Source organism: Rhopalosiphum maidis, chromosome 4, assembly GCF_003676215.2.
Source record: "Rhopalosiphum maidis isolate BTI-1 chromosome 4, ASM367621v3, whole genome shotgun sequence".
Lineage (NCBI taxonomy): Eukaryota > Metazoa > Arthropoda > Insecta > Hemiptera > Aphididae > Rhopalosiphum > Rhopalosiphum maidis.
The window spans coordinates 31,473,004-31,488,526 of NC_040880.1; the positions used below are offsets into that span (position 1 = coordinate 31,473,004).

The 15,523-nt window shown below is 30.8% G+C and overlaps 1 protein-coding gene across 3 annotated transcripts; it reads right to left on the reverse strand.

Moving 5' to 3' along the window:
• Positions 1–480: 480 nt before the first annotated feature.
• Positions 481–14,862, reverse strand: LOC113549933 (glutamate receptor ionotropic, kainate 3-like). 3 transcript variants are annotated; one of them, XM_026951464.1, is made up of 17 exons: positions 14,662–14,862; positions 13,691–13,846; positions 13,027–13,217; positions 12,559–12,728; positions 12,321–12,462; positions 11,934–12,101; positions 10,718–10,870; positions 10,417–10,638; positions 9,668–9,871; positions 8,574–8,797; positions 6,248–6,385; positions 4,803–4,940; positions 3,059–3,257; positions 2,579–2,810; positions 1,530–1,642; positions 1,302–1,442; positions 481–895 (listed from the first exon to the last, which is right to left on the reverse strand). In XM_026951464.1, the coding sequence occupies exons 1-17, from the start codon at positions 14,771–14,773 to the stop codon at positions 776–778; spliced, it is 2,823 nt and encodes a 940-aa protein (XP_026807265.1). In that variant the 5' UTR covers positions 14,774–14,862; the 3' UTR covers positions 481–775. The 3 variants fall into 3 exon arrangements, with proteins under 3 accessions (XP_026807265.1, XP_026807267.1, XP_026807266.1); XM_026951466.1 differs by lacking the exon at positions 4,803–4,940 and having other exon boundaries at positions 14,662–14,861; XM_026951465.1 differs by lacking the exon at positions 6,248–6,385 and having other exon boundaries at positions 14,662–14,860.
• Between the last annotated feature and the right edge of the window lie 661 nt (positions 14,863–15,523).

Sequence of the window (15,523 nt, forward strand, 5' to 3'; positions counted from 1 at the left end):
TATTAATTTTATATGTACCTATGTAATACTATTCAGTAGTGATTGTTGCTTTTAATGTAGTTTATTACACTTTATGTTATTTGGAATATTTTAAGAACCTATAAGTAAGATAAAAAAAAAGTGCTATTAACAAATTAAAATCAATTAATTTTTATTTTATTTTCTCATGTCATTCTATTTATTTATTTGCATCGAATGATAGATTGTTTAGTCCATAAAATGTCCATGTCCTATATTGTACTTACATAATTGTAACAATTATATTATAGCTTGTTCTCGCGGGAATTGAGTAGTGAGCCTCAATTTTATAAAACGTATAAATACATTTCTTATCTTTTTTTTTTTAAGTTTATAAATATATTCTACACGCTTAAGATATTTTGACTTTTTGAATACCTATACCTGCTATATACAATATTAGAGGAAATATTATTTAATGGATATTTCAAGTGGGCTTATTAAAAATTACAACTTGTATAATTAATAGTAAAATAATTCACATTTATTATTGAAACAAAAAATTTTGTACTCATAAAATACTGCCAAAATGTAATATTTTACTCACGAGAATTTAATATTTATTTACCGTGCCGTACTCTGATTTTGCTCGTCGATTTTCCCTATATCTATATGTAGGTTTATTAAACATTAATCGTTTTCCTATATATTGAATATCGTTCAACTGATACTGAAGTTTGTATTTCGTTATCACTGGCGGGGGAGGGGGGAATTAGTTTACAAACGAGTATATTTAATGTCGTTCGTAGTTATATTTTCAGCTCGTGTCAGAGTTCGTATCGGCATTGACATGATGCCGCCGTCTTAGTGGCTTGACTCCTCCGTCACACTTCATCGCGAATTTCCATTCTAAAATCAATGCTTCTTTCGGTGTTATCTGAAACGAAAACAAAAATATAAATTACACATTCACTTGGATTCGGTCAGGGCAGACGAGGTATCAATTTTAATCGCGCTGCAAGTATTTGGTAATCGGTCAAACAAACCGAAAAATCAAATTTAATATACAGTGAAACTTCCATATAACAAAGTCGAATAAGCAACAAAAATATTTCGTAAAATGGAAGTTTCACTATGATATTTTAAAGTAAGTTAAAATGCTTGATGAATTATGAACAACTACTATTTATTTATTGGGGTGGCGTGCGATGAGTGGGGTCCATTTTTTTTATAAGTGCCATTTTATAAAATAGGTAACCTAATTCTTTGGTAGAAAAATTAAAAAAAATATAATTTATACAAAGATCACCACATAGAGGTACCTAAATATGGTCATATATTACCTCTTCTTCGATGGCCACTTTCCGGATGTTCCACAGAAACTCCAATATGGAAAACATAAACGCAATCAAACACCCGAGAACCAGTACCACAAAAACGCCACCGATTTTCGTAAAACCGAGTTCGTCGCTTTCGTCTTCTTCCTTCAAGGGAAAAAAATAATAAAAAATTTTAAATAAAGACGATACAACATGATTTGTCAATATGTATCATTCGCTATAGACACTCGCCTCGCATTTATTGCCTCCTTGAACTTTCCACCATTTGTCTTTTAGCTCTCGCATGAATCCGGACTCTTGTAACCTCAACACTGATTCGCTAATTAGAGTACGGTATGGCGAATCTTAAAAGAAAAATAACCGATTACTTATGTTTTAGGTGATAGGTGAATAATATATTATACCTAATTGCCAATGGGTACCATACAATATATACATATATATACATCATACTATTGTTTATTAAAACTAAATAAATTTAATTTTCTTATGCAGTATGTCTATATGTATTGAAATATATTTTATATCAATATTCAATATTGTTTAATTTACAGCTTCGGTAACATCGACCCTTTTGCAATTATTTACAAATTTACAATCTTATTACTATTATTAGGTAGGTATATTATTATTTTATATTTTATCTTGTATGTTATCACAATCACACTAATGCAAAGTGTTCAGATTTAGTATGCGCCATGCGGTGGTTTTTATACGTACATGGTTAAATGTAATATTTCCTGAACGGGCTGAACGTACAAATATATACATAGTACTATATTAGAAATTTAATACAATATTATTGGCTTCCGCGTGGGAAACATTCAAAAATCTGAATATTTTAAAATATGAACTATTAGACATTAACTTCCTATACTTCCATCGAGATATCGAGTAGGTATATTCACTGGTCCATAATAGGTGTATAATTAGGTTTACGTGTTGATAAAAGGTTTTAAAAGACTAATATATGTATTATAGGTATGCGTAGTAAAGTTGCTAAAAATTAAAAGTGAGTAAAATTGTATGCCTACGAAGAGCTGCTATTATAATAATTTTGGTTATAGGTCAACTAATCTATAGAAACATTAATTACAAACATCAAATTGTAAGTGAAAAATAAAGAGATATAACTGTAATATGTAGAAAGTGATATTTTATTGAAGTAGCGTTATGATGATTGCTAGTGATGACTGCTGATGATGTAAATGTCTAAATTGTATATACACACTGGCTACCAGTAGCCTATAATATTATTTTAAAGGCAATATACTACTCACTCATCGGCATTGCTATGCCGTACCCTTTGGAGTCGAGCGTATTGCCGATCTCCATCAGGTTGCAGTTGCGTTCTGTCTGATACTCGATGCTCGATGATTCCATGAGAAACGCATACCGGCCTTTACCTTTGAGTACCCGGTCTACGCCCTCCTGATTGCTCTTCGTGAACACGGTCGGGTTAGACGCTTCCATCACGCTCCACATCCTCTGGTACAAACTCAAGTTCGATTTCTGCACAATATATCGAACGTCATTATTTATACTGCTGATTTATTATTGTGTATACCTAGGTATATTATTATTATCGTTCCAGACGTGATAATCATATACCTCATATTTAAGATACTATATATGTTTATATATTATTATGTATAGTTGTAGTCAGTTGTACAATAATAATAATAATATTATAATTATAACATATAATAACGGATTTATGTGACGTATGTATAAGCACATTATAGGGCACTGCGGCAGACCTGAAAAAAACCAGCCGTTGATCCTTCTTCGTAACAGCCGTACTGGATGTTCGAGTCTTTCGACAAGTCATCGACGTTCTTGATCGGTGTGTCCAAACGTCCGCTGGTAATAGACGCTGTCAAGTTGGCGGTGTATGACGAGGTCATGATCAGCGCGAAAAACCACCACATCCCCGCCACTAAACGCGTGGATACTGCCCTATATACGTACACAGCACAGTGGTTATGAAACATTTCATGATATTATTGTATCTACTGCACTGCAGTATAGGTAATTAGAGTACGGTATACTATAATTATTAGGTATTTATTAGTTTAAAATAATTCGATAATATACCGTATACAATATAAACGAAAATATTATAATTGCTTTAGAGAAACAGCGACATTACACTGACATAATGAATAATGCGAAAACGCTATCACGGTAAATAACGTATCAGTATAATTCACTACATTTAGTCAGCATTTTAGAATCATAATTAACTTTTTTTCACTCTGATGTACCTATATATAGCTAGGCGGTACCTGAAGTTTTATAAAGATTTAATAAAATAAAAATCGTTATATTAGAAAATATTATAGTAAAGTTGTGTGATATAAAAATAATATATCATTATTATTAGAGACTTCTAATATAATACTAGTAGGCCTTTCGTTATAAGACTTTCGGAATTTTATAAACTTATTATTAAGATGGAATTCCACGCGGACTGTGCAGGTTAAAATGTTAAATGTTAAAAGACGATAGTTTGAGTAGTTTGACACGCTTTTGCGTCACAAATTATTATTGTAAGTCACAATAATATATTACAAAGCAATCATACAAGTACCTATTGAATAACAATTAATCATCTTTATAAAATAGTAATAATCAAATAACGAAGACTATAACACACATCAATATATTATAAATAAAAATGAAATGCTCTTTGTTGGTAAACGAATAATTTGAAAACGCATGTACCGGATTGGGCTCATTTCTTTTTAAATGTTTGTAATAGTCCGAGTTAGGTTTATTAGAAAAATTGGAAAAGTTGTCCAAAAAATTGAAAAATCCGAGAAAAACTGAAAGCGCACTTTTCGATAGAAAATTTTAATTTAAAAGTTTATTCAAGTTATTCAAGTTCATTTATACGAACCCGCAATCCATATTCGTTTAACCGGATTAGCTATTAAATATAAAAATGTCATGAGGTTATCGTACTAACCACACGATATCTCTGGAAACACAAAGGATTTTTAAACTTTGTTCATTTTTAAGGATAAGTAATACTTACTGATAATCATAATAAAATGTAAAATAGCATATTATTATGTTCTTTAACATTAAAAAAAAAATAGTAATTTAAAGATACATTATAATTTATACAGGTATACATGCATTATGAACAGGTTGTGCACGCCGTCATCAAAAGCGTTTCGTTCATGAAAGTTTTTTTGTCATTTCTTTGTAAATTATTACTGTATATTTGTATCATATATAATATATAATATTCTAGTTATTCTACGCAGTACATATGCAATATATACTAATAAAGAATATATAATATAAATACAGTAAACTCTTGTCATGTCGAATCTCAAAGGGAACAGAAAAATTCGAGATATCCAGTCTCACTGTAATGGTAGTTTCAATCGGATTTTAATTTAGTTCGACACAATAAGAATTTACTAACGATATGTAAATATATTATATATGCATATATAAACACAGTGCCAAGTTCGCGTGTTGTTGCCTTACTGAGGTGATATATCGGAACCCTGTTGCAACATGGTGCCGCAACTGAACCATATCAAATTAGCCACATTAAGCCTAGTCTCAAGCTCGTTGTTACCGTCTTTCCACGGCTGTGGGTCGTGCCATTCGTTGGGTGTGATTCTGCAAACAATCAACGGGGATAGATAACATTCAAACGGCTATGCCACTGGTTTTCGTTTGCGAGCACACGCTGCTGTTGCAGCCTCAGCGTCGTATCATACAGACCATAGTCGCCGTGATATTAGGAATAATATTATATGTAGGTATTACATATTATTATTATTGGGTTAGGATACGCGTTATTATACAATATGTATTATATACCTATGTACATTGCCATGCGTATAGAATATAGATTCTAAACGGATAATAAGTACGAATTTAAAAAGCATATTAATGTATAGTTCGGTCCTCGGTCAGTGGCATATTTTTATAATGAGTGGTGGGTAGGTAACATAAATTGTATAGCAATAGCAGACAGAATAATAATAATGTGTAAGATATACCTATATCTAATTTTGTTATGTTATTATTGTATGTATATTATGTTACTACGTCGACATAATATCTTTTGTGAGATTTTTAAAATAACAAATACATTTTTTTTTTAAATATTATCCGACATCTATATGATAGTGATAATATTATATTATACAATGTACAGTGTTCAACGATAATGGCACATAATTTGTATTTTCACATCCAATTTCATTCGGGAATTTTTTCAATGTATAAAGGGTTTAATATTACACTTATTTAAAAAAATTTAAATTAAACAAAACAATTGTTTTTCAGGTACGCATAGCAAAATAATATTTAAAATTATACCCCAAACCCCACCATCCCCTTTTAAGTTCAGATTTAAATTAAAATTTTTTTTTTAAACAACTTTGCTTACAAGTTTTTTTCTATCTTAGAAATATTGACATAAGTATTGCGTGTGATAATGACATTATATTATATATTCTGCTACTATTAATGAAAGTCTAATAAATACGCCACTGATAGTAGCGAGGAAAACTCGTAGCGCACTCAAACCATAAAAGTACACACACAAACTGGCAAGCAATGCGAACAGCACAATTATTTATAAATATAGTTCATACACTAGAAACTATATATATTAATTAGGTGATTAGAAAGTCAATAACCTACTAATTCATGATGTAGTGAGAAATTGTATGCAATATTACCTATATGAGTTTGTGGGTATTATTTAACCATAATTTACCATTATATAAAAAACGTTTCAAATGTTTTTGATTTTTTAAAAACAATTTAAAAATGGGTTAGTATGACTTTCTAATTAATTAACATATTATATATATATATGTATATAATTAATAATTATGTATTTTTAGTGGCATAGTGCAGTATATATCACGCGTGCAGCCATCGGCAAATATAGGTTTACGCAATACGCTCACTTGGGTAGGACTTCGCATCCGGCACATAGTACGGAACCGATCGAAAACCATAGGCAGTTGAGCAACGTCATTGAATTTTCCATCGTGTTGTCTCCGGGCTTGACCGGGTGCGGGAGTTCCCATTCGAACGGTGTCATTCTGAAAACAGTTCCACAACGGTCTGGGCCAACTGTAGTAGGTATCTACCTATACGCGCCTAATATATACCGATATACCTAAAGGCTAAAATATATAGTAGTTCACGGTGTTTCCGGTGATCATAATAATACATAATATGTATTAATATATACATTCGCCGAGGCCTCGCATATAATATATTATTATTGTTTATTGTTATAGACGTAATATGTTATATGCATTATACTATATAATATATAAATATAACATCACGGCCGATTTGTAAATATGTTTAGATTTAATAATATATTTACACGGGATGTTAGTCGTCTACAGAAAATACTATTGTGTTCGACAATGTTATGGAAAAAAACTCAACTCAACCCGCCTAAATCGATGACTATTAAGCGAAATAATAACAATATTTATTTAATATATATTCATAGGCGAAAATTGTGTGGGAGAATACAGGATTTTTTTACCCCCGCCGAAGGGTTTTGAATGTTTTGATAGTTTATTAGGAGCAGGAACTACGATCTGCAGGATCTGTTTGGACTAAGTTAATGATAATGAATAATATAATTCATCTAATTAAATTTTGAATCAATTGGGAAGGACCCGTTTTAGATCAAATTATATTTCGCGATATTTCGAACTTACGAACAATAGAATTGTAATAGTTCAAACCAAAATATGCAATAGTTTACATCTTATTGGTCGGGCAGTTGGACATATAAACCATTTTTGATTAGGCAGTGTAAACAATTATAAATTTATGATACTGAATCAATAAATTTTATATAATTTGGATTAACTGGATATATCTGGACTAGTGCAGACAGTGCAGTCTAGATGCGTAAGATGTTTTGTAGATGATAAGCATTTTGTTGTTACACCATTTACTGCAGGCTTACGGTCTATAAGACAGCGTTGATCACTTGATAATCTAAGTGACTTATTTGGTGTTTTGTGGGGTTTTAATAATTATTATTAGGGCTGGGATTTCGATGCACTTTTCATTTTTTACCAGAGGTTGCTATACGATGCTCGCCTGAGTCGCTGGGTTACAAATCCGTAATGCGTATTTTTGAATGAGAATAAGAAAATTTATTTTGCAATTTTCGACAATTTTTAATTTTAAGGAGATTGGAAGCGATGATTTCCTGTCTTTATCTAACATACACGCAACATACGATTATAGACGTGTTCTATTTCCAACGTATCGATTGATATAATGAAGCGATAAGAATTCTGAATACAGATTTAAATTCGTCATAAAATCTACTTGAGGTCGACTTCCTCACATTTTTGATTTTATCCTTCCAAAATCCTAAAAACGTTATATTAAAAAAGAGTAATTAAAAAATTGACATATTTCAATTTTTGGAGTAGTAAAAATTAAAAAAATCAAAAATATGAGGGAAAGTCGATCTCAAATAGACTTTATGACGAATTCAAATCTGTATTCAGAATTCTTATCGCTTCATCATATCAATCGGTACGTTGGAAATAGAACATTTCTATAATCCTATGTTGTATGTTAGATAAAGACAGAAATCATCGCTTCCAATCCCTTAACGTCATTTTTTTCATTTTTTAGGGCATTATTGGAGTTTTTAGGTCCAAAACTCCAAAATTCAAACTTGAAATTTAGTTATTATATTATATAAGTTATAATAATTGGTGTTAATAACAAATTAATATATATACTTACTGATCGTCTATTAATATTTTAATTATTTACAAAATTAAAAATCTTACATATGGGGTTGCACTATATAGGCACATTAAACATATACATTTAGAGCAGTTTGCCTACAAAAATATTACCTAATGCAAATATTGTATGTTTTACTATTCGTGGTGAAATTGTTCTTAGGCTTTATTGCAGTCGAGGATTGAACGCACGATATCCTCCCCTCCCCATGGAAGAATTATTAAACAATTTTCGCCTATGAATATACCATTGGGTATTATTTTTTAATCCGGCATATAATTATTACATTACATTATATTATATACATGATACCTACATCATATATATATATATATATATATATAGATGGTTTGCACTGTGTCGCGATACACGCCAGTGGCGGATGGGTTACACGATGGCGGACTATGACCGTTATGACGCGTTAAGGCCAACGGCGTGGTTTCTGTCTGCAAACTGTTTAAATAATACGACTCTATTTTGTTCCTTGCTTACCTGGCCAACATAAACAAGAACAAGGAAACGCCTAGGTACGCGGTCGCTGTGTACATCCAAACGCTGAATGACAGTGGGTTCAAGAACCAGAACAGTTGAGGTTTCTTCTTCTCCGGTTTCGCATACAGTATGCTTATGCCCAGCGTCATGAATGGTGTTGTAAAGTCCACTGCGTTCCGCCGGTCGAAAGTGATCGTAAGGTCACATATCGCTAAATCAGCTCGCTACAGCGTCCCGCACAACCAACGAAAACGGTGAAAAATCAAATAGCCATCATTCACGCGTACCGTAATATATAATAAGTATAGGAAGCAGTAATGTATTTACAACTTACTTTTTAATTTTTGTTTTGTTTGTTTGTTTTTTTTTTTTTGGGGGGGGGGGTGAAAAAATCATTACATTACCTATATATTTATATGTATAAATATAGTCAAATTATAAAATTAAATGAAATTTTCTGTTCTTATTTGCTAAATCATTAATTCTTAGGATGGTTAAAATACTCTGCCTCCCCCCCCATAAATACAATAGGAAGTATACCTATTCATCCCGTAGGGTCTTATGCATGGTATATGTATTTAGATGAACGTGATAATAATAAACTCTCGAATAAGAAGTATTCAGATTATCACTATATAGAACGGCTTTTGTGTTAAAAAAAAAAAAAAAGAAAAAAAATGTTTTCACGGTTAATTTGATGCTATATATAGGGCTTATGATTATGATATTAAAATTATAGATTGCGCTATAGTATATTATACTAAATTTAAAAAAACCACGTATTAATATGAATATTATTAAAAATTATCAGTTAAAATAATATTTTTTCGTTTTTTTAAAAATAACAATTTACCTAGATAATGATCGAATATCTTAATTTTAAAACATTATCCTGTATATATAGTTTTATAATTTTTTTTATGGAGAACTTATACAAAATCGGTGGTAATTATTGTCGAATGGACCAAAGTATAACTAGGCATAGTTAGTGTTATACCTAATATAATATTAAGTAACTTTATTTTATTCACGTAATCGGGTAATCGCATATTATTGCAGTTATTAGACATATCACATATGTATATATAGCTTACCATGGACTGCAACTCTCCAATCATACCACTCCACTTGCCGGTCTTTTGCATGGTTCCGTAATCTTGGTTTGTGGTAAATTTGAATTTAAATCCATTGTATTTGGCCATTTCTTCGACCAAGTCATATGCAAAACCTTCGAAACACTCTTCGTCTTTGTCCATTCCTTTTTCCGTGGCATTGCATCTCATCAAATATGGTTGAACCTGTTTTTATTTAATAATTTATTTTTTAGTTATGAATTTTTGATCATTATGTTACTATCATAGTGGCGTAGTGAACTTGAAAGTGTTCAAAGGTAGTAGGTCTAATATTCCACCAATCCAAAAATTGAAAAAACTATTTGCTATCTTATTTTTAACAATAACGTCATAGTAAGAAATAAAATACTAATCAATACCAATTTATAAGCTACAGTCGCCTTCTGATCATCCCTTAAAAAAATTGGTCTCCTCCTTATCCATTTCGCCAATGCCATTAATGTGTACGGAAAGATCCCTTTAACGTAAGACACTAATTATTTCAGAAAATACTAATGTTTTTGAAAATACTTCATTTACATAATTTTAAGTAATTACAAAATATTTTTAGAAAAAAATTATATTCTTTACTATAATTTGCTGAATTTCAAAAACGTTAGTGTTTTTAAAGTGACAAGTGTCTCGCATTAAACAGACTCCCCGTAACTAACATAATAGTACACACAACGGGTTCATCTAGACGTATAGTTAGATTATAATAATATACTCACTAATTTACCGACGACAATAAACGTTTTATTCGTAATCGACTGGACGAATTCTAAATTCATTTCCGACGCCGATCTTGTTAGCGTCATCCCCTCCACCGGGTCCCAAGATCCCAAACGATGCTTTTTACTCTCTTTTACTCGCACCACATCTATTTTGAAGTAATTTCTGTAGCCTGTCTCGGCGTCAAATCTCATTTTTCCAGTCAATCCGTTCAACTCCATCTGAAGATCGATCACCATAAAAAAATGTTATAGTAGACAAAAATATAGTATTTCAATAAATGATACAATCTTATCTCACCACTCGCATATAATTGATTAGACTGTATCCGTGCACCCACGGTTTTATGTCGTTGCAAACGATTCTCGATGGCCCCATAGTTTGCGTGGATACTAAACCATGGAGCGACGTTGCAAAAAAGTTTACCGCGTCGTACATCAACGCGGTTTTAGTCTGTACAAAACAAATTTAAAAAATAATTATGTTACAAATATTAGTGCAGAGGAATGTATAGGTCCCTATATTTATGATATAATTATGTACATTTAAGTAAGAAAATTAAATCCTTGTATTTTCGGTATTTGGTGTCTATTACGACTCTTGGTTACCTACTGGTTATTATGATTTTTAGACGAATGCCAAAATGATAGTCATAATATTGTTATTATAATTCCATTCGTTTATTTTTCATTCTAAATGTAGCGGATAGATATTGGTTTTTTTATAGTATAGTGCGCAGACCTGTGCTTTTTTAACTAAATTATTTTTAAAAGATTGTGTAGGCATGTAGTAGTTTCATGTGGATATAGGAGGAAATCAAAATAACGGTATTTATTTTATTTTTTAAAAACTTTTAAAAATGTCGTAGATTTACTGTAAGCAAAAGGTACGATAGATTTCTGTAATAAAGCTTTAAAGGTGTTGTGTAACCTAAAGGCTAATCCCTTTATTAGGTTTTTTCTAAATCACGTAAAAAGCATTATATTACAAAGGATACGGCGCCAAGAATGTTTTTAAATTGTATTAAAATACTTAACAAAACTATTTTGGCCAGTGTATTTAAGTAATATACTAATATCTATTCAAACACTTTCTATAAATATTTGAAATATATTTTTAACTAAAGGAAATTTTATAATTTATTTTTTTAAAGTTAATATTACATTTCAGTATAATAATATTTGCTCGATATGTTGTTTAGTCATCGTCTTTCCCTACAATATAACTGATAATTCTATATATAATATGGAATTAAGTTTTTTTATTTCAAAATTATAGATAACATATTAACAAGATTAATTTTTCATTGTTAAAAGAATAAATAAATTAATCATCAGAAAATACAAATTCAAATATTCAGTACAAATAATCGGTAGGCAATTGTTTAAAATTTGATTTATTTGATAATAAAAATATTTGGATTTTCAAACTTACAAATAGTACTTCACAACTTTTTCGGTATGGATCTTAGTACCTATAGTAATTAATTAGTACATAATTATACATATATGCTTACTTTTATCGTATCTGGCGATAGAACACTGATTCGTCCGCTTTTTTGTTCATTGAACACGATTTCTTCGACAGCGTTTCTAACGTGCTGACTTTCTGGATCGATTAATCGGATCAACGTTATATTAGCCATCGATTTATGGAATACGTCGAAACTTAACGTGTGCGCATCCTGAAACGAGACAAAATCTTATATCAGGGGTGACCAAACATCTTATCGTAACATCTCTTCCATATTTATTAATATATTTGGTGGCTCGCGAGTCTCTTTTCGCTGGCCACCCCTGTTATATATATATACTATCATAATCCCACTATGTGCCACAATAGTGATAAATAATATAGGTGATATAATATGTGATATTTTTTATGATACATCGATTTTGCTTACTAAATTTGTGATGACGTAGCTCTGGTAATCTCCCATAAAGTGAACTTCCTCCGCTTGTCCTAGTATACGCATGATGTGTTCGACTTCATAGTCTAATATAATGTGTTTTTCGCCAGACAACTTTAATTCCTTGAACAACGGCCTGTAATGTATTATTAATATTGTTATTATTTGTAAATAAATCATTGGTGTATTATTCAGAGATAGTGAGACCATTATGTCTGTTTATAAGGATTACCGAAAATCATCCGTTGGTGGAATTTGAATGATTTTAATAGATTTTCCCGGAGCCTTTTGCCCGTAATCGAAATGCATTAACAGAGCTTTGAGTCTAATCAAACTTTCTGGACTTTGATAGATAGCAGTGAAAGACTCCCAATCCATATCCAATATTATATCTCTTATAGCCTGTATACATTTTGAATCGTTAGTACCCCACGTTGGTTTTATGTTAATATTAAATCCCAAAAGCGAGAGTGCAAAAAAATTCATATTTTTAAACATATATAAAAAGTCTGTAGACAATATAATACTCTTATTTGCCTTCTACAGGTTAAAAGAAGGATTCAAAGAAAGTAGAATCTAGTCATTAACGGCGTTGATGCTTTTGAGGGTTGATGACCAAAACTGATTGTATCATAATATATATTGTGTAATAATTTTTATTGTCAATTTGGAACGTATAGGTAATATAATATATACTTGCCTGCGCTAAAAGAGATGGATCAGGATAAATATTGACGGAGTAAGGATCGGGAGGCCGGTGAAATTTTTTCCAATGTGTTTCAATGAATGGTATTTGTGTATGGGTGCTAATAGATCTAACCACATTTTCAACATCTTCGTCATCTGTTCCATCAATAAATGCTGCGATTCCAAGCTTCAACGTGTCGCATACTTTTATAGATAGTTACCACAAAAATCCGCGTGTGTATTCATAGAGTGTATAATCAAAAAACAAACAGAAAAAAAAATCAAAATTTAATTTGTGTAACATTTTGACTACGTTTAGTTATTAATTATTAAAATTATGTATTTGTATGTATCAGTTTTAATAAGTTTTTCTTAAATTGAAATTATTTTATATAAGTATATATATATATATATATATATAGGTACTTTTTTTAGAAAATGTTATTATATTCTTCCAATAAAGTACCTATTTAAATAAATTAACGTGATTAAATTATATAATATAACTATTAATCATTTAAACGAGCTAACCTATATTTATAATATATTATACCGGTATTTATTGTATTTATTATGGTAGAATAATTGAATAATAGTATACATAGATTTGTATATTATACATTTACAAAGAGTTGAAAGAGTTGTAATTTTGTTTATTTATTTATCTATTTCCTCACCAACACGTGTTACGTTATACATGTCGTTTATGACGTATTCAGATCTTTGGACGATTCTGTTTTTAGGTAACACCGTGTCCATAATATTAACAATTTTTGCGCTCACGTTATACGCCAATTGATTGACGGAATCATCGTTCTCGTTGAAAAATGCAACTGTAAAAAAACAAAATGGTTTATCTATAATATTATAATATATTATTATCTATAGATATAGGTACTTCAGTTTTCGAGGTTAAACACAATATTTTGAAACAAAAATGTGTCGATCAATAAATAATATACGTAGGTATCAACATAATTTATTAAGGTCGATAAAATATGATCGAAATGTTTTGTGGTCGAAGTAAAATTGATAAACATACCTTATTACAATTGATAATAGTAAAATCCAAAACTAACGTTCAGAGCTGTGCCGTGGGGGGGGGCCTAGGGGGCATGCGCCGCGGGCGCATGGTTTAAAGGGGGCGCCAAAAAAATTGAAATGCATAATGATAAATAAAATAGCGGGTGAATATTTTTAATTTTGCCTTGGGCGCCAAATCTTAACTGCTCTACTAATGTTTAAAAGAAGTGCAATACTCATTTGATTCAGGATATGATTTATTGGAGTGATTGAGAATATAGCTCAATTTTTTTTTTATTACAAAATAATAGCTTAATTATCTTTTTTTAAACTTTAACTTAAAATTATTTTAATATTTTTATTTATACTTTTAAATATTATTTGACCATAATATACTTTGATTTTATGACATTTAGATCACTAGACTTTCATCCACTAGATTTTTTACCAGATAGTTACCACCCATTTATTATGCTGACGGGGTTGTTAGGAAATATTTGGGGGACTACGCCCCTCCGAGTCCCTCAATTAACTCCAACGTATGCAGTATTTACTTATATAATAACTATAATAACAATAACATAGATAAAAAGAATAATATAATATTATGAAGACAAAAACCAACCGATTTTTACGACCTTGTTACCAGCCAATGGCTTATTGATGTCGTCTTCGGAAGCCGCCACGAGCAATAACACCGCGATCGACGTACATAGCGTGACGACGATCGCATACATATTTCTACCATATGGTTCAGAACTCGGAAGCACACTGCACACTGAACAAAAATGAAATATATTTATTTCCTCCTACACTCCAGTGAAAGAGCCAGGGATACACGAGACGATAATTTTAGACGATAGTCGCCACCGCCACCGCATACACACGCTCATCAGCTATTTCCTCCTATTCATTAGACACAAGTTTTTGACGATTTTCGGGCATCGAGCCAACCGTCATGCGCACAGTTGTCACGCTTAAGTCTAAAACGGTAGTTTGTGAATACTCAGTGAATGTGAGTTATGTATTTATTTATTTATTCAATATATCAGCCGAATTTTAAAATTACGCTAAATGGAATAATCATGTAAAGTTTAAAAAAATAGGTAAATAGGTTAATGTTCAGCTGCATTTTTACAGTATAATGGGTATATGGGTACAGCTCGTTATTAAGTATGTCACTGTAATAGACGTGTTAAATTTTAATTCACAGCATACGAAGAACAATTCTAAGTGGAAACGATCTCTCGTAGGCCTGTATTACTATACGACCATATTTTATCAAATGTTTATTACTCTATAAATAGTTAATAACATTTAAAAATATTTAAAAATTGTATTATGTGTATAATGCTTGTTTAATAATTTAGTGAGAATTTAAAATATCTACATTTATTCGTTTTTTATTTACACCAAAATAACTATATCGATCTTATCGAGTACTGTGGTTTTTCGGAAAAACGTTTGTTTCTTCAAATTATTGTTTT